Raw genomic sequence first — 25,292 nt, forward strand, 5'->3', positions numbered from 1 at the left:
TCAGCCCTTGTACACTAAATATTTGAGAGATGAAATTACCATAGTGCTAATGTTGCCAAGCTTATTTGCAGGTGCACAAAATGAGACATTTTTGTGGTGCACTGACACCTTTTCCCTGGGAATTAAAGTGTCACTATTTAATCACAGCACTGATGGAAACACTTTTAGACTGGCTTCTAATGAAAGGAGTGGTAAGATGTTTTACACACCTACAACATGACATTTAATCTGCAGGTTTGATCTGTGCCAGGAGTTGTAGCTATGCTTTAATCTTGCAGCATTAATCCAGCACACTCAGTGCCTGATTCCAGAGCCCCAGGTCGGCTCTCAGGGATTCCCAAGCGTTTGCATGACAAACTCTTGCCAGCTCCCAGCTTTTCCCATCACTCAGGGGGCTCTGTGCTCAGCCATGGCCATTTTCAGAGCTCTGCAGATCAATTCCCATTGCCCTGAAGCCAACAGGAGCATTTAGCAGTTGAAACTTGACTGTGGACAACTTAACTTGCAGCCCTGTGACATTTCTGTGACAGTTCCTGATGTCCCCATTTATCTGTGTGTGGGTTTGCAGCTGTGAGTCCATCAGCTGCAGAGAGCACAGCTCTCATTTGCTGAGACATAACTGATGTGCAACTCCTGCCATAAAAATTAAAAAGAGAGAATTGAAGTAGGATTGAACTCTCCTGCCAGAGAGACAGCACAAAGTCTTGCAGGCCCCTTGCTGTAGGCCATACATAAGGGACAAGATTAGGGACAATGATTAGGGACAAGAATCAATCCAGAAGTGTCCCTTTCATGAGGAAATGACAAGCCAGAGCTGCATGAGAATCTGCTGCAAGTATGTGGCTGCTGGTGGAGTTAATGAACGTGGCCTTGGAATGTGTAATTATGACAGTCAGGCAGATGAGTGCTTCATTCTGCCAGATGGGAGAGCTCCACTCTGAGCTGCAGGACAAGCCTGGGGGTTTCAAACAGATTCACTCTGCAGAAACACTCTGGGAGCTGCATCAGCCCAGATTGGTAAGTTCTGTTCTTGTTCTGTTCCATCACTGGGAAGTTTCTGGAGGTTTGTGGATCCCTCTGAGCAGCAGGTTTGGCTTGGTTTGGATTCTCACATCCCCATCCTGAGCTGTGTGCTGGGCTCTGCTCTGCAGGCTGCAGTTCTGCTCCTCTCACACTGACAGAGCACAACTGCTGAATTTTTACATCCAATTTCCTAATTCCCATGCAAATGACTGGTCAGGAAAACAAATAAAAATCCCTGAGACACCTTGTGCTTCACCTTCAATGCAGAAACAGCAACTCCTGAAAAATAGTGATGCTTTAACTAATGGTTTCCAGCTTTTTCTTTGCTGTGACCTCACAGTACAGGAACAGCTCTGTGATATGTTTGTGTTGGTTTTAATATTCTAAAATAAAAGTAGCAGACACATATATACCTCTTTTACATCACAGTAAATGTTTGGGGCTTTTTTTTTAATTTTTACTCAACCAGTCTGGTGACATGAGGAAGACTTTGGTCATCTCACTTTGGAAGCTATAAACCTTTTCTTGGAGTTTTATAGTTTTGAATGAGGACAGCTGAGATATTTGGAATTAAGCAAATATTGCTTTAACAGCAGCCATTGTGCTTAATATCCATGGTGTAAAAATAAAAAAATCTGCAAAATCATAGAGGAACAGGAAGTACACAGAGAGGAAGAGGAAGTGCACCTTACACAAGGTGTTGGTTGTCCATCTTTTGGCAAGGAAAGTTAAAATCAAGTGCCAGGAAGGTGTAGAAGTGGATTGCAAGGATGGTGCAGTGTCTGACCATACCCCACCCCTTGCTGCTGGTAAGAATTAAAGCAGAATGCCAAAGTAGGATATAGGAATATGCATTGAGAAGTTCATTAGATGAACTTTTTTCAAGAAGCTGGCAGTGGTGAAGGCATTGTTGCCAAAAGCAGAGGCTGGTTCTGAGTGATGAATGGCAGGGGTGAGAAGTGGCTGGGGTGTGAGCTCCTGCATCCAACACTCAGCTAAAGTTCCACTCATGCAAACCAGCCTGAGATAATCTGTGCTCTTCTGCTTGGGGAGAGTCTGTTGGTGCTGTTCCCTTCAAATGTGGATGTAAATGTTTTCTAATTTTATCCTTTCAGAAGTGTTCTGTTTGCAGCTGACATCCCATCTCCACTTTACAATAAAACCATTTTGTAGAGCAAATTGATGGGTTTGGCACCCCACTACTTGTCTCAATGCCTTCAGCAGCCCTGAGAATTAAAATGCACCTAGTAGATTTGCATCATGCAAATGCATTTTTCCATGATCTGAGTCAGTTTTTTCCTATCCCATGAAAGATTAATGTTTTTGATAGCAGTGAGAGTGTGAGTCAGAGCTGGAGCTGTGAGCTGGGGCTCTGCCATGGCTGCACACATCTGCTTTCTCCTTGTGCCATGCTACAGTCAAAGCTTTTGTTTTCTGTTATTGCAGGGTTTCATTTGGGGGAAACTGCAGAGATCTGTTAGGAATATGAAACATGTATTTTATGGACACCCTGCCTTTTTCCTGAATAATTATTTTGGAACAGGAGCTGTTGGATGCTTTTCACCTTGTCCTTTGCAGATAAACATTGTTCCTGGTCTGTTGGAGGACTTAGAATAAAGAAATATTCTGTGCTTTTGCCTTTACCTCTTTCCTGCCCTGAGGAGGTTTACCTTGCTTGCTACCAAAAATGGTGGTGGGCCCTCAGCTCAGCATTTCCAGATGTGCAAATCTTCTCAGCAATTCCTTGTGAAGAGTTGCAACCTTGCTGTGTTGACTTTGTGAACCTCAGCTCTTGGAGCACTCAGGAGAAACTTCCCTAAATGTTTATAAATCCATTTAAAATTGGGGAATGTGAGTAGTTTATTGTCAGTTTCTGGGAGTGCTAAACATTCAGAGCCTCTGATAATTGTTATTTATAGGTTATTTACATTGACCAGGATCAGTTTAAACCATGGCTGCTTCCTCACAATGTTTGACTCTCCTTCCATGGAGCTGATTCTGGAGCGCTGCCTGCCACCCTTCAGCAGCAGCTTCTGCTGGGCTGTACCTACAATTTAGGAAAATCTAAATTCTAGAGTTTGGAAAGTCTCTTTGCAAGGAGGTTTTTTGAGGAAGAGGTGGCTGCTTATGGACTAATTTGCCACTGTAGCATCCTTGGAAATTAAAAAAAAAAAACATAAATGAAAAATTAAGTGTGGGATAAAGGAAGTGGCTTGTAGATGAGTACAGAGCACCCAACAAATGCTCTCTGTGAGCATTTGGTCATGAAGTCAGTGGCCTCAACAGCTCTGGCACATGAATTTGGCAACAGTGGTGTGCCAAAACCCCAATCTTTACAGGATGTGTGGTCCTGTGAAGTGCAGCGATTTTGGAGTGCATTGGGAAAGCACAACACACTCTTGAGATGCCTTCTGCTGTGAAGGGAGTATTGGCTGCTCACAATAAATAAGGGGTTGTGGTATTTCAGCTTTCATGTGAAATTGCTCTTCCATTCCAGCTCCCAAGTGGAGCTCTCTGAGTTCCTTACCTGCCATCAGCCCCTCTGGGTGGGCACACAGATCCTGCCAGGGATGGGAGTGTTCAGTGTGCAGCTGGAGCCCTGGCCAGGAACAAAACAGCTCCAAACTCTTTAAAACAGAAAGTGCCTGAGCATTGTCCAAAGCTGGGAGGAGAGGGACACAGGGCAGTGTCCTGGGATATTCCAGTGAAATGCTTTGGACACTCTGAGAGGGCAAGGACTGAGGCAGGCCCAGCACTGAGCGCTCCCTGGGTTGTTTGCAGGCTGTGCCATCCCCTCACCCAGCACAGGCTGTGCCATCCCCTCACCCAGCACAGGCTGCAGCTTGGCATCTCTCAGGTTGAGCACAGCGGGGTTTGTGCAGCAGCTCCTCAACACTGGCTCCTTTGTGCACTCTCAGTTTGGAATCTGCTGTCCTGGAGGAAATGGAACTTCTCAAGGCCAGCATACTTCCCAGAATGGGTCATTTCCCTGGTCCACTCATCCACTGCAGCCAAAGGTTACAGGTTTGCATTCCAGGGATTCCAGAGTGAATGTTCCACACTGATGTCATTTTGAGCACAGAAACCTCTGTTTGCCTCTTTTACATGAATTCTGTCAGGTTTGGCAGTGCTGGCGTGAGGTCAAGCTGGGGTCACTAACCTGAGTTAAAATATGATTTAAAATAAAGTTTAAAAAGTGCTGTTGATTGATTTGAAACTAGGGTGGTGTGGGAGCTCTGGCCTGCAGTTTTGTGAAGTGAACCAGGACAAGATTTATAATGGAGATAGCACCTTTTACTAGGCCAGCTGCTGTTGGGGAAACAGATGTGGGTTTAGATAGAGATAGAAACAGAAATAGCAGACTTGTAGTTCATTCTAATTGAAGCAGTTGTTCTGACTCAATTATGAACTTAATTATACTTAATTATACTAACCAGTTAATTGGAGGGCGTGAGGGGTGCTGGTACCTGTGTACCTCAGTGAGATGACAGAGATAAAATGCTCCAGGTCTCATGTTTATCCCCGTGGAAGGTTTGTCTGTGTCTGAACTGCTGCTGATGGAATGCTGCTCTAACCACTGCCCAAGGAGTGATCAGCATTCAAAATAAATAATAATGTAAAAAAACAACCAAAGATCTGATTTACACCATGGGCTCACCTCACAGTTTGATGAATGTATCTGAGGGCTTGGTGAGCACCAGGGTGGGAATTTCCTATTTGTTTTGAGGAGCTAATTGCTATAAAGTGATATAAAGTCTGTTGGTTTCAGTGTTCAGAAAAAGCTGCTGTTTTCATGCTGTGAGTTGCCACGGATCAGGATAGGGAGGTTAAAGGTAGGGTGGTGGTTTTGTGGTGCTAAAAATGACTTCTGTTTTGAAATGATATGACTAAGTGAGAAACTGAATGCAGACAGCTCCCTGAGTTTGCTTCACTGACTTCTAAAATATTATTCTAGATACCATGTTTGAAACCCAATCACATCAGGCAGCAGGTGAATAAGGAGCTAAATTTTGTGTACATGGAAGTTAATCGGTCACATAAGCAATATTTTTGAATTCCAATATAGTTTCTTTTCCATTCACAGTTTCATTACATTATAACATTACACTAACAGTGTACAGTTTCATCTTTGCTGTTTCTAAGCTCGGAAACTTGACACCTGTTGAATCCCAGAACAGTGGATGTGCTGTGGTAGCTGTTGCTAAAACTTGCATTTCAGTAGCCTTGAAAAGTGAGAATGAGCTGAGTTACTCCAAACTACTTAAAGGTCAGCTCTTCATTTGTGCCCCTAGGTGTTAGAAAAAAATAACAACTAATTTTCAAATGAATTGTACAAATCCTTTGGTACAGTAGCACTTCCCTTCAGACTGCTTTTGGCTAACAGTGGATAAAATTGTCCTTGCTCTGGAAGCCCTGAAGTGCTCACATTTGAATTCTCACCTTGTTCAGGGATGGATGCTGTGATGGTGATTCCTCACATGTTTCCAGGGCAGGAATGCATGCTGGAAAAACCATTCTCTCCAACTGTAAATGTCTGTGTCAAAGTTAAATATGGACTGAAGTGTCCCACTGTGAATATTTTTAAAACCTGTGAAAGTGCCTTGAATTTCTCTGTGTTTCTGTGGAGGCTGGAAATGTGTTGTGGGCCAGGGTGTGAGTGTGTGCCTGGGGAATGGGAGGAGGAGCCCCACTCTCTGTGATACCATCCCTGCTCCCTGCCTGCAGAATGGTTTGTGGCTCCCAAATTAGCAGCTTTTCCAGCTCCAGCCCTCTGAGCACTCAGCTGAGGTGTGCACCTTGCTGTCCCACCCCAGCCCTCCCAAGGGCCTGGGTATATTTAGTTCTTGCATGTGGCACCCCAGAGCTGCTGGCAGGGACTGGCTCTGCCAAAGTGCTATTTTCAAATGGTGATAATACACAGATGATAGACTTGGGCTGAAGCTGTAATGTTGCAGCCCTTTACCCTCTCAGGTCACTGGCAATTGAGTGCAGCTATAAAAGTGCCTTGTGCCACTGAAAGACTGGAAAACCTGGATAAAAAACATTGGATAACCTGGCTGTGCTTTAGCACGCTCATCTTTTCATGTGGAAAATGCTTTCATACTGTTTAAATTACCTTCTAAAAATATTTGATGTTTTTACTACATCATTAACTGTAAGGAACTGATATTTTTTCCCCCTCCTCAGCCTGGCCCTTTGGATTTCTCTGAAAATAGCATTTGTGCACGCTCCTTGTTCACACTGAGGCCTGGGTGGGAGCCACTTGTTTGAGTGGAGGTGTCAGTGCAGTGAGGGTGAAAGTCATTTGCCAGAAGCGATTTAACAGAGCAATATCCCACAGTCGTGGCAGGAACACTGCTCCTGTAATAAATTTAAATCAATTTATTGCACATCACTGACTTCCGCTATTTTATTTTCAATTCTGTAACCAGATCAAGGTCAAGGAAGCAAAAAGATGAAAGGAGAAGGGGAAAGGAAGCCAGGAGAGGGGAGGGGCAGCAGGACAGGAATGGTTTCGAGCAGGGCAGCAGAACTGAGCTCTCACTTTGGGGCTGGAGGGCCGAGCATTCCCTGTTCAGAAGCACAGAGAGGAAAATGGCTTTGGCTTTTGGGAGGGTTGCTCTGAGATCTTTCTCCTTTTTCATAACAATATATTGGTACTATTTCTAAATACCAAATGATTCCATGGCTAGTCCTTGTGAATGTGATGTTCTTGTATTTCTGCTGAACAGAAGTACTTGTGAACTTCTGATGTGCCAAGGAACAGCTGCAGCAAGCAGCATTTCACAAGGAAGGGGATCCAAAGGCCATTTCTAAATATGCTGTTACAAGATTTTGCTGTAGTGTGTTGGTCTGAGATCAATGAAATATGTTTTTCATTTGATTCATGCTGGAGAACAAAGAGTCTGGAAATTCAGATGCCTCTTGAGGTCGATCTGTTTTCTTTCAGAGAAGGGAATGTTTTGCTTGTGCTTAACTTCTTCCTCTGCACCAGTGTGAGATTTCATTTTAAACCCAAACGGCCCTTAGAGTTTCCACCAGACTTTATATATATTATCAGGTGTTAGTTAATCTGTTCTCTTGAACAGTTAGGGTTCCTCTGTCTGCAAGGGTTTGAGTATCAAAAGTGAAAACCCAGGAAGAAGAAGCAGCCAAATGTGAATGTGTGTAGAACCAGGTGGGCTGTGGCAGCTGCTGTTTCCATGTGTCACATTTGGGGTAAGTTGTTCCACACTTGCACTTGCTCTGTGAAGCTCCACGTGAGCCATTTGCAAGCATGGAATGTTTTTTTTGTGTGGAAGGGAAAGAAGGATGATGTGCAGAAGCTGGCTGACTCCAGGAATGAATCAAGCACAATAATGCTGTTGATGTTTAACCAGTGAGATAATTCTCTATCGTGTTAATTGTATGAGGCACGTGCAGCACAGAAAGCTTCCATGGAGGCTTGGAAGGGGCTTAAGCAGGTGAAACACTGTGGTTTATGTTCCCTTCACAGTGAAATGTTCCTGAAATTTTTGGGGAATTCTCATCCAGACCTTGCACTAAACACATGCATTTGCTCCCACATGGAGAGAACTGCACCCCAAGAAGGCAGTTTGTGTTTTTCACAAGGAAGTTGCCCTCCTTGTTTTATTTATCACATACATAAAATCAGTTTATGTCTATTTGATTTAAGCTTAAACTTTCCTTTGAGGTTTATATTGCATTGTGTTTATGAAGGAATTCTCAATAACCTCTGAGCCTAGTTTAAAGCTATTAAAAGCAGCTTTAGGTAATCAATACCTGCACTACAGCAGGAAATCAGACCTATTGGCAACTGCTGTTTTATATTTATTTGTTTGAACTCTGGCCTCTGAAAATTCATGCTGTAGTTTCTCTCAAGCTTTTCTGGTATTAAATACCTTCCCTGGGAGATTTGCTTACTCCTGCACCCTTGTTGTTGGCTCAGCCTGACTTTTCTGTTTAAAAGAAACCTTCAATAGTCTGTCAGTTTAACAACTATGAGCAGTGGTTTTCTGGGCCCAGAAAATAAAAATACAGGTTTCTACACAGTTTTTAAAATGCTTTGGTTTTGGTATTACAAACATTTTTTTGAACTGTGTTGGGAATTTGAGTTTGAGTGGGCATAACAGGAGTGTGGAGAGAGAGAGAGAGGGAGAGATACCCCTATAGGTACAGGGAGCTATAGGTACATAGATGTATGGAAGATGATAGGGACAGATTGTAAATCATTTAATCTGTGATTATGAAAATTACAAGTAATTGTATTTCTGTGGAGTTAGTCCCTTGCACAGTCTGGATCCTAGAGGAACCTGGCTGAGAGGATTCAGATGAATTTTCTTCGTACAGAGTCTTACAATCACGAATGCACTTGGCTTTTGCTTTCAGAGATGGAAATAACAATTTTCCTCTTTATTTCAGGATACCTTTGATCTGTCATATGTGGGAAGAACGCTAAGAGAGCCATCTAAAAATGGGTGTTAAAACATTCACTCATAACTCCCCTGCTCACAGTCAGGAGATGCTGGGGAAGCTGAACATGCTCCGCAACGACGGCCACTTCTGCGACATCACCATCCGCGTGCAGGACAAGATCTTCAGGGCACACAAGGTGGTTCTGGCAGCCTGCAGCGACTTCTTCCGCTCCAAACTCGTTGGCCAAGCAGAGGACGAGGGCAAGAGCGTGCTGGACCTGCACCACGTGACGGTGACGGGCTTCATCCCCCTGCTGGAGTACGCGTACACGGCCACGCTGTCCATCAACACCGAGAACATCATCGACGTGCTGGCCGCCGCCAGCTACATGCAGATGTTCAGCGTGGCCAGCACCTGCTCGGAGTTCATGAAATCCAGCATTTTGTGGAACACACCCAACAGCCAGCAGGAGAAGGTGCTGGATGCAGGACAGGAGAGCGGTGCAAACTGCAATTTCACCTCGCGGGACGGCAGCCTGTCGCCGGTGTCCTCCGAGTGCAGCGTGGTGGAAAGAACCATCCCCGTGTGCCGGGAGTCGCGCAGGAAGCGCAAAAGCTACATCGTCATGTCTCCTGAGAGCCCCCTCAAGTGCAACACACAAACCAGCTCCCCCCAAGTGCTCAATCCTTCCACTTCCTACCCAGAGTCCAGAAATCAGCCCGTGGACTCGTCCTTAGCCTTTCCCTGGACTTTTCCTTTTGGAATTGATCGAAGGCTTCAGTCAGAAAAGGTGAAGCAGGCGGAGAACTCTAGGACTTTGGAAATGCCTGGGCCCTCCGAGTCCAGCAGGAGGATGGCAGATTATGTGACTTGTGAGAGCACCAAGGGCAGCTCTCCCCTGGTGATCGAGGAGGACGTGCGAGTCAAGGTGGAGAGGCTCAGTGACGAGGAGGTGCACGAGGAGGTGTCCCAGCCTGTGAGCGCATCCCAGAGCTCCCTGAGCGACCAGCAGACAGTCCCAGGGAGTGAGCAAGTGCAGGAGGATCTCCTGATCAGCCCTCAGTCTTCATCTATAGGTATGGCCATTTCTGCAGTCCCATGTCCCACCTGAGCACTGGGGATTTCATTGGAGGAAATCTGCCTTGTAGGTGTTCATGCTACTCCCTTTTTTCCTCCTGATTTTTGAAATATTACACATAAACTTGGAGTTCTTTGCAGCAGGCAGCCCTCAGTCTTCATCTATAGATATGACCATTTTTGCAGTTACACATCCCAACTGGCACCTGAGCACTGGGGATTTCATTGGAGGAAATCTGCCTTGTAGGTGTTCATGCTACTCCCTTTTTCCCCCTGATTTTTGAAATATTACACATAAACTTGGAGTTCTTTAAATAATTTTGCAGAAGTCTGCCCTCAGTCTTCATCTATAGGTATGGCCATTTCTGCAGTTCCATATCCCACCTGAGCACTGGGGATTTCATTGGAGGAAATCTGCCTCATGTGTTTTCATGCTTTACTTTTGTGAAAGTCCCTTTTTTTCCTCCTGATTTTTGAAATATTACACGTAAACTTGGAGTTCTTTAAGTAACTTTGTAGAACACAGCCCTCAGTCTTCACCTATAGGTATGACCATTTCTGCAATCACCCGAGCACTGAGGATTTCATTGAAGGAAATCTGCCTCGTGGGTGTTCATGCTACTCCCTTTTTTCCTCCTGATTTTTGAAACATTACACATAAACTTGGAATTCTTTAAATAACTTTGCAGGAGGCAGCTCTCAGTCTTCATTTTTAGGTATGGCCATTTCTGCAGTTCCATATCCCACCTATGTAGGATTTCTGCAGTTCCATATCCCACCTGGAACCTGAGCACTGGGGATTTCATTGGAGATCTGCCTTGTGGGTTTTCATGCTTTACTTTTGTGAAAGTCCCTTTTTTCCCTGATTTTTGAAATATTACACATAAACTTGGAGTTCTTTAAGTAACTTTGTAGAACACAGCCCTCAGTCTTCATCTATAGGTATGACCATTTCTGCAGTTCCATATCCTACCTGAGCGTGGGGATTTCATTGGAGGAAATCTGCCTTGTGGGTGTTCATGCTTTAGTTTGGTGAAACTCCCTTTTTTCTCTCTGATTTTTGAAATATTACACATAAACCTGGAGTTCTTTGCAGGAGGCAGCCCTCAGTCTTCATCTATAGGTATGGCCATTTCTGCAGTTCCATATCCCACCTGAGCATGGGGATTTCATTGGTGGAAATCTGCCTCATGCTTCATTTTGGTGAAACTCCTTTTTTCCCCCTTGATTTTTGAAATATTGCACATAAACTTGGAGTTCTTTAAGTAACTTTTCAGAAGGCAGCTGAGAATGGTGAGCCTGTGGTAGCCCTTTTATTCAGCAGAGGTTGATAACTCCTTTTTACCTTTAGTTGCCTGACTGGGGAAACTTAATTCTGCTTTCAGGGTGCCAAAAGGCACAATCTCAGCTGAGCTGCAGCATCAGATTTGCAAAGCTTCTGCCTGCAGCCACAAAGGGTTAGAACAGTGCTTTGCATCAGCCATCAAATCTCATATAATCGTGACAGAGAGCCTTTGTAAGAGGATTTGCAAAATAAGTGGTGAAACACTGTCATCTTAATGCCCCAGACAAAAATAAAACCACACAGTCATAATATTGAGAAGCTTTCCATTTCTGTGGGATTTGATTCTCAAGTTGCTTCTTCAAATGCTGCTTGGTTGCTGAGAGAAATCTTTTTTCCATGAAAGACAATTTGAAGCCAGTTTTGGGATCTTATAGCAGGCTGTTCTTTATTAAGAGCTAATACTTCAAGGTTACTGGAACAATCCCTTTTTTCCTCTGCACAGAATGCATTGAATGGCTTTTAGTAAATCAGAAGATAGAGCTTTTGCAATATTTCTAATTGAATTATCAAAATTTTGCCCAAGTCAGCTCTTTTACTCTCAAGTGGCTTGAGCTGTGCTCAGCACAGTTTGTTTACTGAAAGATTTTTAATAACTCCTGTTGTGTTTGAAGGCTGTAAGAATGGCAAATGCACTGCTCTGCTTCATTCCAATAATGTGTATGTGAAAGGCTGCCCCCATTAAGGAATTAAATAAATTACAGCACAGTAAAGATTTGTAGCCTTGTAATCTGCATTATTTGTTTGCTTTGGTCAGTGCAACGCTGTGAAATCCCTGGAGAAAGTGAGCTCAGGCTGACCCTGCAGAACTGCAACACACACTCAATGCCAAACTATTCATAAAAAGAAATGAAAATATTTCCCATCTCTGCCATCCTGTGCTGTTGGATTGTTCTCCACTTGTTGATATTTTAGATTGTAATGCTTTTTCCAAATGAAAATGTTTTCTTTATTGGAGACAAGGATGTTTGCCTTTGCTGAGGAACAGACTTCATGTCTTCTAGTTTAACTCTCAATCTTTAAATGTAGTTTGGCAAAATATTGCACAAATTAAAAACTAAAAGAAACTATTTGTTTGCTGGGGAGTCACCAGGAAAAGAGGTCCTTGTTCAAAACCAAGTTTTGTTTGATTCAGTTTTAACTCATTGCAGTCAGAACTGAAAGGCTTTGCCAGGGCCATGTGATAAGAGATGCAAATTATTTCATCAAAGTAATTATATCATCACAGACAAATAGAACAAGAAGCAGTAATGATGAGGGAATGTTAAAAATAGCATCTCGAGTGATATATATCATAAATATATAAATGAATATCACACCAAGCTTAAAGAACAAACTGGGTGTAAACTCCAGGCCCCAGAGGAGCAGTTTTGTGTGCATGGGGTAGAAAATCTCAGGCTTTAGTGATTATAATTTTTAAACTTAAATATCTGTCATTGCTGTTAGTACAGCATGTCCTGCCTTAAAACAGCTGCAGAGAGAAGAAAAATGTGCCAGGGCAAAACCTTTAAAGTACAAATCTGCTCTTTGTCTTTGAATGTGTTTGAATTAATATTTAGTGGTTTTGGCATAATAACCATCCTCAGAATGGTTTTTATTCATGTTTTGCTATAAAGGGAAACAGTGTTCTTGCTTTTTAGCCCAGTTATGGTACAGCACACTTTGTAGCTAGAAAGCACTTTTTACCTCCCAAAAATGCATTAATGTAAGAATAGTAAATGGAGGCAGCAAGATATGTTAAAGTGCAGCTTTTTCTCCCCTGAAGATATTTTCCTCATATAATTGCATATATTTATCTCAGTGTTTTATAGTGCATTTAGAAAAGCATTCTTGCCTCTCTCTGATATTGCAAAAAGCTCTTATTCACTCTTTGGGAAATTTAAGAATTGTTCATTTGCAATTTATTTTATTTGGAAGGAGACGTGGAGCAGGGACTTGGTAAATAAATCATTATGGTTCCAAAACAGCTGTGTCTGAGAAGACACTCTCATAACTCATTAGCACTTTTGGCATTTGAGAGGTGAAGGCATGAAATTCAACCTAAGAGCAGTTGGGCTTATTTTTAGTGGACTGTCACTTAAGTATTTCATGAGAAAGAAGAATAAATCAAAATGGGATTAACTTTTGTACTTCATAGATTGCTTAGCTGATGAATATCCCAAGTATAGTTTGTCACTTCTCAACAAAATCAAACATTTTTATTTTACTAATTGGGAAGCTGCCAGAGATTCAATTTTCCTCTTGTCACTGGCCCCATAACATGGCATCACATTAAGACAAAAATCTCTCACTTTGGGAAAGATCTCTCATTCTTTTTGACAGAATTGCACATTTTCTGCTTCACCTTCCCCATCTTTGTTCCTTCTCTTTGGTTTTCCATTTTCTCTGACACTTGCCAGTGTACACCTAATTCTACTTGATTTTCCTGGTGCCCTTTAGGATCCCCAAATTCAGGTTGCTCCTGTAGCCCTCTCTTAGAATTATTTCAGCCCAGCAGCCAGAGCAGCTCATAGCACTGCCCTGCACTTTGCTTGTCCTTGAGATGGAGATGAAGGGAGAGAAATCTCCTTCCCCATCTCGTGTCCCATGGATTGAGTGGGGACATGCAGGGGCTGATTGACCAAACTGGAGCTGATGACAGACAAGGCATCACAGAATGAAGGTGTGGGTTTGTTTTAGTGCTGAATTTCCTTGGATTCTGTTCCCCAGGCCCCTTGAGCCACATTTGCCCCAGAGCTCTGGAGTGGTTTTGTTTGTGTATCTCTCTAACAAACAGCTGTTTAGTCTCTTTTGTGTTGCATTTCTGATTTCCCAGAGGGCTCTTCCTGTCTCAGCTGCTTATCAATAAATGAAGACATTATCAGTTGATATATTTATGGATGATTTGGACCACAAAAGCCATTTAGTGTGGCAGGTTTGAACTCTTTATTGCTCAGGAAGTGTTGAAAAATTGACAAAATCGTCCCTTTAGGTGAATGTAACATTTCTGCTTTTCAGTGCTAGTACTGGATGTGTTTTGAAAACTGGCTGTATTTAACATTTCCATTTTCTAGGTGTACCAAATACGTGCCCTTATTGAATTGTCAATTTACTGGGTAATCTGTGCAGAGAGAAGCTGATTTGGAACAAGTTGCTTCTGGGTGTTGTAAATGACTTTCCCAAGGCACTTTTATTACCTTATCAGTGTCTATCAGAGATTTGACAAAGCAACCTTGATGTGTATTTACCTGCCCCCCAACCCTTTTTGAGCAGTTATTTGCATTAAATTGCCCTTTTTTCTTTGCCTAGGCTCCATAGATGAGGGGGTTACAGAGGGACTGCCCACGCTGCAGAGCAGCTCTGGCACCAACGCCCACGCGGACGATGACGATCGGTATGTGCCAACCTGGTGTGCCAAGTGTTCTGCACCAAGTGGGTGCACAATGACCCTCCCAGCCCTAATCCCACAATGTTTAGTTGTTCCTACATCGAGTTCTGTGTGTTGATCAAAGTACAATCAGTGCCTGGAGGGGCAGATGCTTTAGGAGGATGGAGGTGATGAAAGACCCAATCTGCTTACTCGTTGCTTTTTGGTTCCTATTTATTTCCAGGCAGCACTGGTGAAGAAAGGTAGTCCTGTTCTTGCTGTTTCTTCATCATTGCTCTGTGTTAATAAATTTTAATTAAACCTCTATGTGAAACAACTGAAAACAAGGCCTGGCTTCAACAGACCTCACTACTGCAAGCCACAGGAGAGGCAGAGCAGCCTTAAATCTCTTCCCCCAAACTTTCTGCCTGTAGTTCTTACCAAGATGCTGTGTGGCACTTGCTGTAAATATTTAGCAGGCTTTTGCTGTGCTGAACTGAGTGATTTATGAAGGGAATCCCTTATAAGGGAAGGTTGGCAGAGAAAACCAAACTAAACTGGGTCTGTTTGGTCAAAGAGACATCGTGGTTCTGTTGGAGCCCAGTGAGGTGCCCAGCATGGCACACAGGGCTGCTCTCAGCTCCTCTGACTGCCAGTGCTCAGCTCTCCCCTCTCTCAGCACATTTTTCCAAACTGGGCTTTGTAAGACAAGGAAATCTGAGGAAGAAGTGGGAACCTTTGGAAGTTGTTGCAGAAATTGTGTCAAGAGAAGCTCCCCATAGGGATAATAACCAAAAGCTGCATTTTCATAGCTCATAAAATCTTTCCTGTCATTTCCATCTCAAATCTGTCCCACTTCCCTTAAAAAGGGAAAATAACTGCTTAGATAAGACTTCTTGGATGACGTGGAAGATTTTATCTATCTGCTAACAAACCTGAGTATAAAAATAACACCCAGCACTTAAGGGTTGGATTAATAGTAGGAGCACATGTTGCACTTGAACTAATCCAGGCTTTGAAACCTGTGATTCTGAAGTCAAGTGGCACACATATTTTCAGCAGTGGATTATTTCAGAAATTTCCTATAAAACTGCAGAGCTCCAGCACAAATTGCATAGAAAATTCAAAAGCTGAAAAACTCTTTAAACACACTGAAAATTCCCACTAAAATATCTCCTACATGCAGAGGAGGAAAGAATATTTACCTTAGTTTATGCTGCAGTTTGAAAATAATTAATCTCAGAGTGACAGAAGTATCAGGAAAATGAAGTAGAATTTGCACCTTGTTTCAATAGCTACAAGTGAACTGAGAGCCATGGGGATTTCAGACTCCAGAACTAAAATTTTCTACCAAGTGATTTATTTTATAAATTCAAATGAAAGTGTCAAGAATGTTGTGATTCCAAGAACCAGTTAAATGTTTACAATGGTGCTTCCAAGACCTGAGCAGTTTCCTTTCAGGGGTTTGTATTTGTTTTGTCAGTGCTTTCAAATACACTGGGACAGCCCCTCAAGCATGACTTAAATTCCCATTTCAAGCATGGGATGGACACAGCAGCCAATAAATATGGATTGTTGTCCACTGTGCAGCAATTTGGGCACACAAGTTTGGGTGCATAAAAATTCTGAATAAAGTAAAACATGTTTCTCTAGCTGAATCAGAGAAAACCCAATCAATACATTGTACAGATGGAGAAAATTTCCTTCCCAAACTGAATGTTTCATGCACCTTAAACTCCATATTGTACATTTCTTTATTACTAGAAATTCTCAAAATGTCAAAATCAGTTGTGTGTGCCCAGTGCAAATTAATATTGAAAAATGTATGTTGTAATAAGCATTTATTATCTTAATAAATGTAATATATTACAATTCTATTTCTAAAACAAAGCAAAAACCAGTCCCTCTAAAAGTCTCTCAATATTTCATCCATGTCACTGTGGAAGAATCATAAACATTTCAAAAACTAAGATTTCTTATCTCTTGAGTTTCTGGCTTAAATAATTAACATCATTAATTTGGCCTCCTGCATAATCAGTGTTTCATAAACAGGAGGTCACATGTAATTGTTGTCAGCTTAACAGGCACACAGGAGTCTGTTAAGTATTAAAATTATTGTTCCAGTGAAGTCTCATCTATTCCTTCTCTGGTATTTCACATTTGGATTGTTACACACTTTTCTAATCTTGGTGTCTGTATCAGTTTGTGGCTGCACTTTAAAAGGAATTGCTCATTTATAAAAGTTATAAAAAGTCCCTCTGATCCATTAGAATGAGAACCCAAATTTCTCTAAAATAATAGTTATTTGCAAATAATGAACATTTCCAGGTTCACTGGCATTTTCACATTCATATTTGTCAGAGTTTAGTTCTATATAGTTAAATATGTAAATAATCTGAGGGTGAAAAGAGGAAAAAGTGCAAGTAGGATATTTCAGTGACAACATTTGAAACCTCTCTCTCTTATGTAGTTGGTACAGAAGTTCTTGGGGATCTCAGACAAATCTCAGCTGTTAAATGCCATATTGATCACAAATTGCAAGTTGTGAAAAATTAAGTAAATGTGAGGGGAAAAAGAAGCAGGGGAGAGGAGATCTAATAGTGTTTCAAATATAATATTTTCATGGTGCTAAGTTATGTTACTTTTCTAATCTTGCCTGCTTTAACAGTTGGTATTTGTATCAGTTTGTGGCTATGCTTAAAAAGGAATTGCTCATTTATAAAAGTTATAAAATGATCCAATGGAATGAGAACCTCAATTTCTCTAAAATAATAGTTATTTGCAAATAATGAACATTACCAAAATGCCAGTGAACCTGGAATTCATGTTTGTCAGAGTTTAGCTCTGCAAAGTTAAATACGTAAATTATCTGAGGGTGAAAAGAAGAAAAAGTGCAAGTAGGATATTTCAGTGACAACATTTGAAACCTCTCTCTCTATGTACAGAAGTTCTTGGAGATGTCAGACAAATCTCAGCTGTTAAATGCCATATTGATCACAAATTGCAAAAAAAATTAAGTAAAAGTGAGGGGAAAAAGAAGCAGGGGAGAGAAAATCTAATAATGTTTCAAATATAATATTTTCATGGTGCTAAGTTATGTCACTTTTCTAATCTTGCCTGCTTTAACAGTTGGTCTCTGTATCAGTTTGTGGCTGCACATAAAAAGGAATTGCTCATTTATAAAAGTTATAAAAAGTCTCTCTGATCCAATAGAATGAGAACCTCAGTTTCTCTAAAATAACAGTTATTTGCAAATAATGAACATTACCAAAATGCCAGTGAACCTGGAATTCAGGTTTGTCAAAGTTTAGCTCTGCATAGTTAAATACGTAAATTATTTGAGGGTGAAAAGAAGAAAAAGTGCAAGGAGAATATTTCAGTGACAACATTTGAAACCTCTCTATGTAGAGAAGTTCTTGGAGATGTCAGACAAATCTCAGCTGTTAAATGCCATATTGATCACAAATTGCAAAAAAATAAAGTAAATGTGAGGGGAAAAAGAAGCAGGGGAGAGAAAATCTCATAATGTTTCAAATATAATATTTTCATGGTGCTAAGTTATGTCACTTTTCTAATCTTGCCTGCTTTAACAGTTGGTCTCTGTATCAGTTTGTGGCTGCACATAAAAAGGAGCTGCTCATTTATAAAAGTTATAAAATGATCCAATAGAATGAGAACCTCAGTTTCTCTAAAATAATAGTTATTTGCAAATAATGAACATTGCCAAATGCCAGTGAACCTGGAATTCACGTTTGTCAGAGTTTAGTTCTATATAGTTAAATATGTAAATAATCTCAGGGTGAAAAGAGGAAAAAGTGCAAGTAGGATATTTCAGTGACAACATTTAAAACCTCTCTCTCTTATGTAGTTGGTACAGAAGTTCTTGGAAATGTCAGACAAATCTCAGCTGTTAAATGCCATATTGATCACAAATTGCAAAAAAATTAAGTAAATGTGAGGGGAAAAAGAAGCAGGGCAGAGAAAATCTCATAATGTTTCAAACAGAATCTCTTCATGGTGCTAATTTATGTCACTTTTCTAATCTTGCCTGCTTTAACAGTTGGTCTCTGTATCAGTTTGTGGCTGCACTTTAATAGGAATTGCTCATTTATTAAAGTTATAAAAAGTCTCTCTGATCCATTAAAATGAGAACCTCAGTTTCTCTAAAATAATAGTTATTTGCAAATAATGAACATTGCCAAAATGCCAGTGAACCTGAATTCATGTTTGTCAAAGTTTAGCTCTGCAAAGTTAAATATGTAAATAATCTCAGGGTGAAAAGAAGAAAAAGTGCAAGTAGGATATTTCAGTGACAACATTTGAAACCTCTCTCTCTATGTACAGAAGTTCTTGGAGATGTCAGACAAATCTCAGCTGTTAAATGCCATATTGATCACAAATTGCAAAAAAATTAAGTAAATGTGAGGGAAAAAGAAGCAGGGCAGAGAAAATCTCATAATGTTTCAAACAGAATCTCTTCATGGTGCTGAGCTATGTCACCAAGTAGGTATTTCACCCTGCTGGCAGTGTGAGCATGGGAAAAGACAAGCCAGGCACTGATAGCTGGGGAGCCTCTGATTCCCACTGGATCTGCTTTAATCAGCTCTCCTCACCATGAAAGATGGATGAATTCAAAAACCAGGCTTTCATTTCAGTTTCTCCTGTGGAGCTGTGCCCACAGCACTTCTCCAGTGCAGGTTTGGAGGGTGAGTGAGCCCAAGAGAGCTGGAAACAAAAGGAGAGCTCAGCTCTGGCTCCTGAGCTGGAAACAAAGGAGAGCTCTGCTGCCCTGCTTTGGGTGTCTCCTGAGAAAGCTCCAGCAGCACAACGTGCCTGTGCCTCCTCACAGCCCCTACCACAGCACCTAAGGAACTTGTCAGAAGATGAAATTCTTTGTTGTCACAAAACCCAAATGTTATTCTTATTTGAGCACACTGCATGTATAAAAAAGGAAGCGGAGTGCCAGGCTTGGTCAGGAATTTGGTTAGAAAAATCAGAACCTATGTTTAAAATACTCTCATTTATTTCAAAAAACCTCAGTTGATGTTTTTTAGACCCTAAAATGGTGAAGAGCTCCATTCTGCCAGGCCCAGGACAGGAGCTAGTGACTTTGCTCTTGCAAATATTCCCTTTATCACAGATCACAAGTCTGTCACATCTCTGTTTTCCACAGCTCTGGGACCCTACTGTGTATAGAAAGTCAAGGACAAGAAAATGTCTTCTTTAGTGCAAATCTTCCTCCAGTGCCATGTGAGGTCAGAAATCCTTAGGGTTTTACAGACTGAGTGATACTGAACCCTACAGGAAACCCTTTAATCCTGTGTGTATCAAGAGATACCTGGTGCTCTCTCTCCAGATAAATTTTACAACTGGAACTTTGGCTGCTGAGAATTCTGCGCTCAGAATTCAGATCCCCCCCGTCCTCACAGTGGTAGCCCCATCCTTTTCCAGAGTAAAGACAGTTTAAGTGTTGATTTTAAAGAGATGATCCTGGTTCTTCCCCTCCTGTGCTGAGCTGCTCTGTGAATTTTTGTATGATGCCTAGGAAAATGTCTTTGTGAAAGTGCATGTTTGATTTTGTGTGAGTGTCATAAACCCTCAAATCCAGCATTACCCTGATGCCAGCCCTCTGGGCCTGAGGGGGAGGCAGAGCAGCAGAAGGATTTCCTCAGTTAGGAAAACTTCCTGACTGTGAGGAGGCACCATTGCATCTTTTCTCAGGGCATTTCAGTGCAGTAAAGCTGAAGTTGCAATGTGCTGTGAACAACCAGGGTCAGAGCAGTTCCCTGCTGCCAGTGATGGCTGATCTTCTTTGGTGAAATGGCAATTTCACCAAAAATACAGATTTTAATGCTCAGGGAAGGGAAACCCCAGGTAATACAAACCCTGTTTGTACCAGCAGATCTGTTCCTATTTCACTGTGCCCTTGAGCAAGTTCCTTGCCAGAGGACTTGGATTAGAGCACTGTAGTTCCCTTAAACAGTTTGAGCACTGTAGTTCCCTTAAACAGTTTGCAGCTGGAGGCTATGGAGGAGCAATTAGTCAGTTTTAAATAAATTACTTTGAAAGTTAAATTGTTCCTCATTGCAGTTCATGTGCTGTTCTTTAAACACAGCACTGGAGCTCTTTGAATCAGACAAGGAGCAAGTATTGCTTCATTAGATTAATATTTTAAACTTAGAAATATGCAATTGTAGACACTAGTATTTGTTGATGGAGCTTGGATTGAGATGAAAAATTAATTGGCTTTAATTTCATTTGTAAATATCACTGAAGCTGCAAAATACTCCTTTGCTTTTCATTTGCTCAGCTCTATAAACTCTTCCTCAGGGACTGTTTAGTGATTGCAAGTCATCGATGTGCTGGAGAAAATGCCCACGCCTGGAAAACAGCATTCAGTTCAGCTTGCAGTCGTGCTCAGGCCCAGAGAAACAGAATTCTGAGCTTATTCCCTGGCTGTGCTCAGATGTGCAGAGTCAGTGACTGTAAGATTTCAGGTGCAGATCAGACACATTGCTACAGACCCAGAGATTTCCAGAATAAATGAGATTTCAGCAAAAATGTGACGTGCCAATCTCTTCCTTCTCCCACAAAAGCCCTCAAGGTTCCGATTTTTGCAGAGGAGGCTTCTTGGCTGGTTTTATAAATGAATGCCTTTTTTCTTTGTAGTCTGGAGAACGTTCAGTATCCCTACCAACTCTACATTGCTCCTTCCACCAGCAGCACAGAGAGGCCCAGCCCCAACGGTCCCGACAGACCCTTCCAGTGTCCCACGTGCGGGGTGCGCTTCACCCGCATCCAGAACCTGAAACAACACATGCTCATCCACTCAGGTGAGAAACAGCCCTGCTCCCCCACTGCCTGACTCACAGCCTTGTATAATGCAGCTTTTTCACTCACCTGCCAAGTGCCTGAGAGTTGATTTCAGAAAGATTGGGTAGAGGTTTGTCGTTGAATGCTTGTTTTGATCCCTGGAGTCTGACTGGTAGTTGTGCTCGTGGATAATCAGCATTTGTGTGGACTGAAAAAAACCTGATTGCCTGCAACTCATCAGGATAAGTAATTTTCCTGAAAAAGATCTGAGATGAAATAAAATATACTTGGCCCTTGTATTGCACTAAAGAAGTAGATTGAAATTCTTCCTCTGCCATATTGCAATTCTCTGCTGTTTCAGAGGAGACTTGCAGAAAGTCTCCTTTCTGCTTAAGAAAATATTATCTATCTGTGTCCTTGCATTTTAGGAGGCTGTATGCCTTTGGATGTCAGACTTTTTGGAAGGATTGCAGGACAACTGAATTGGTTTGATTATCAATTTAGCTCCTGCAGGTAGCACAGGCAGCCAGAGGTTTATGGGAATGCCTCCTCTGGACCTGGGTCCCCAAACTCATTTTGATTTCTAACCAAGCATGAACTCCCCAATGTCTTTGCTATTGGTGTTTTCAAGACTTGTCAGCATTATGTGGCAATAACATTGACATTTGAGGGAATAAAGGGAATATTGAAGGGTTTTTGCATTTGGCCACTAAGTCTCATGGTTTAGCATCTCCTGGTTTGAGTCTGGCTCTTGCCTGCACACAGAGGCTGAACCATTCTGGGACAGGGCAGCCACAACTGACAAGGTGTAATTTTTTCCCTGTCAACAATTATTTGTCAAATCCTTTCAAGCAAAATAGCCAGATATGTGTTTAATATTTGAAAAGCAAATTCTGTGGGCATATCAGGTGCAAAATGATCCCAAGCCTGTTGTTAAATCTGACAGCAAAGCATCTCTGGTCCACCTGACAACCCCTGGGTAAAGCTGGGAGAGCTTTGAATAGCTGGTTTAGAATAATTAACATGCAAAAGAACTCTCAAAGCTTGTAAATGTTGAAAGTGTTTTCACATGAGTAAAATGGCTAAAGAGATTTCCCTCAAACTACCAGAGGAAATAGGTGCCCTTGGACACTAGGAAAACATGAAAAGTTTGAGCTCCACCAGACCATATTCCAGTTTATTAACTTGTTTTCACATGCTTAACAGGGCATTGCAGTGTAACCTTAACTACAGCTTTCTCTGTCTAAAAGCCCTCAATTAAAAGTTCACCTCCTGCTTTGAAAGTAAGGAAAGCAGAGTGAAAGACTGGGGGAATTAACAGCCAGGGCTGATGCACATTCAGCCTTTTGAGAAAATCTTTTTTATTCCTTGACAGCCCTATTATGAATAGAGCTCCATATTCCAGATTCTTAACCTCATGTTTGGATTTTCCCACTTTCTGCAGTTCACACTTTTTATTAAATCCTAAGGTTTTGGTGACTCAGACTTTTATCTTGTAATAGTTCTGTTTGTGTGATTAAACACTCAGCCACTCCAACATGTTGCAGAGCTCGCATATTTTAGGGTAAGAAATGAAAAATGAGCTAGGAACTGAATTTCTAGAATTAATACAAGAAAAAAATTCTAAATTAATACAAGACAAAAATGAGAGGCATGAAGCTCTGCTGTCTTAGAGAGCTGTCTGTCATGCAAAGTTGCCGAAAATCCTTGTGCAGCAAGGTTCCCACGCAATATAAAGGCTCCCACTGCCCCTTTTATCACCATTCCTGCTGCATTACAGGGGCGTCCCTGTGCACAGTCCCCTTGCCAGAACACTTCTCTGAGGCCAAAGGCAGCCAGAAAAAAACATTGCAATTAAGGGTAGGCTGATAATTGCATTGTTGGGAAGCAGTCTGGCACAAGAATCTGCCGAGATCAAAGGAGTTCAAAGGCACAGGGGTGGCTGCAGCATCAGGGCCTGGTGGCTGTGCCTGGGTGTTGCTGGTCAGGGGCTCTGTACAAATCACAAATGGGACAGGACTGTGCAGGAACGTGCTCTGAGCTGCTTTATTTTTTAGTATCAGTTTCATTACAGGGTTATGGCAATGGGAAGATGCTATCAGCTCTAATCTCAGTTCTGCTGTCTCTGAAGCCTGCCTTTTGCAGCTTTCCCAAAACCCTCTGATTTTATAAATTCCCACACCTGGGGATCTTTAATCCACGGGGGCTTGAGCTCATTTAAACTGTGGGGAAGGAGCTCAGGACAGGTCACAGCCATGAAGGATGAAAGTTTGACAAGAAAGTCTCACAAATATGTATGCTTGACAGAAAGATTTTAAAATGTAGGAATAGAGATGGAAGCAAGTTTTGATATAGAAGAAAAGAATTGCTGAGCCAGTCTTCCTGGATAACCAAGGAGGCAAAGGGTGTGTTGGTTAGAAGGGGTTTTTATGGCTTAGAACAAAGGATAAACCCACCCCAAACAAGAAGATGGTTTTTACCAAGCAGAAAGAGAGCACAGGCAAACAAGTCAGCAAAGTTACAAGTAGAAAAAAGGTCTCAAAATTTTCCACTGCAAGAAAATCGAAAAACAACTTCTAGCTTCAACTGTAATGTACTGACTGTTAGTGATTGGAGAACAGTGACATGAATATGGTAATTATAGCAGTTATGATAGGCTATAGATAATGGTTAAGGTATAGATTGGTTCTACTGTATTGAGATGCTCAGCAAAGAAAAGTATAGAATGCATTGTAACCAAAACCAAAGGGTCTCCAGGCCTGCCTGCAGCTGGAGCTGACAGCTGTGGGCACAGCTCTGTCACCCACAACCCTGGACTGCTGTAATGTCTTGGATGGAATAATCTGCATTTTGGATACAATAAACTGCATTTTGGATACAATAAACTGCATTTTGGAGAGCCCCTGGAGTCCCACATCCCTCATTTCGACTCTTACAGTGGCGCCCAACGTGGGGCACCATCAGTAAGAGCCTGAATGAGGGATGCAGGTGTCCAGGCCTGCCTGCAGCTGGAGCTGACAGCTGTGGGCACAGCTCTGTCACCCACCACCCTGGACTGCTGTAACATCTTGGATGGAATAAACTGGATTTTGGATGCAATAAACTGCATTTTGTGTACGATAAATGCATTTTGGAGAGCCCCTGAAGTTCCACATCCCTCATTTCGGCTCTTACACATGAGATTTCCTGGAGGTTGTCCTGAGGGAGTGTAGATCAACTCTAATTGTTTCTGCCTTTTTAAAGTTAACAGAGAATCTCTTCCTGGAGCAGGGCTCTGCTGTGAGCCCCCAGAGCTGCTGTCTGGGGAGGATTGTGCCCTGTGCTCCCCAGGTGAACGTGTTTGTGCTCTCTCCCGCAGGCATTAAACCCTTTCAGTGTGACCGCTGTGGGAAAAAGTTCACCCGCGCTTACTCGCTCAAGATGCATCGCCTGAAGCACGAAGGTAAACGCTGTTTCCGGTGCCAGATATGTAGTGCCACTTTCACTTCCTTCGGGGAATATAAACACCACATGCGGGTTTCCCGGCACATTATCCGCAAGCCTCGGATTTACGAGTGCAAAACATGTGGCGCCATGTTCACCAACTCTGGAAATTTAATCGTTCACCTGAGGAGCTTGAACCATGAAGCGTCAGAGCTAGCAAACTACTTCCAGAGCAGGTGAGGTGCACAGCAAAAACCTAACAGGGAAACTTGCTTTTTTCTTTTTTTTCTTTTTTTTTTCCTTTTTTTTTTTTCCTTAGATCATCATTTCCTGCTTTCAGGGCAGCCTGCTGTGCCTCTCATCAGGCTGCCAGCTAATTGCAGTCAGATTGATTCCTGCTCCACTCTCTGTTGTATCTGATCTGTCTTACAGCATGGCAGCTATATAGGAGGCTACTGAAGAATCCAGTGACATGCAGAGGCTGGTTCTGGGTTATTTAATTTCTCTTTTCAGTAGTACCTATGGCCAGGCCAATGGTGTGAAGCCACAGTGTTCTGTCCTACAGTATCTGTGATTTTATATTGATTTGCTTTTCAAAATCTTGTACATAGTCTGTTCACTTTCATAGGGCACAGACTTCCTACTTCATTTAAGTGCTTGCTTAACACTGTGGAAAGATTGCATGACTCCAGACCTTCTCCTTTCTCATTTTCTAGATAACATTACTAAATGGTTAGACTAATAGGTTTGGAAATAGTAAGGGCCACTTGGACATTTTTTATCAGGGCACCAAAGACTTGGCATATCTCACAAATGCACTGCTAAAGACTATTAAAAGAGTTCTGAGGTATC

The 25,292-nt window shown here is 42.0% G+C and overlaps 1 protein-coding gene across 5 annotated transcripts in view; it reads left to right on the plus strand.

Moving 5' to 3' along the window:
- ZBTB44 (zinc finger and BTB domain containing 44) overlaps positions 1-25,292 on the plus strand; it is a 40,782-nt gene that overhangs the window by 8,872 nt on the left and 6,618 nt on the right. Inside the window, exons 2-5 of one of the 5 annotated variants that reach the window (XM_064731957.1) lie at positions 8,446-9,515; positions 14,147-14,231; positions 20,874-21,037; positions 24,376-24,676. In XM_064731957.1, the coding sequence (XP_064588027.1) occupies positions 8,498-9,515; positions 14,147-14,231; positions 20,874-21,037; positions 24,376-24,676 (1,568 nt within the window). In that variant the 5' untranslated portion in view covers positions 8,446-8,497. Of the gene's footprint in view, positions 1-8,445; positions 9,516-10,622; positions 10,640-14,146; positions 14,232-20,873; positions 21,038-24,375; positions 24,677-25,292 lie in introns of those variants that run through there. The other 4 variants (XM_064731958.1, XM_064731959.1, XM_064731960.1 and 1 more) reach the window with 4 other exon arrangements.

The sequence above is a fragment of the Zonotrichia leucophrys genome, chromosome 24 (assembly GCF_028769735.1).
Source record: "Zonotrichia leucophrys gambelii isolate GWCS_2022_RI chromosome 24, RI_Zleu_2.0, whole genome shotgun sequence".
NCBI lineage: Eukaryota > Metazoa > Chordata > Aves > Passeriformes > Passerellidae > Zonotrichia > Zonotrichia leucophrys.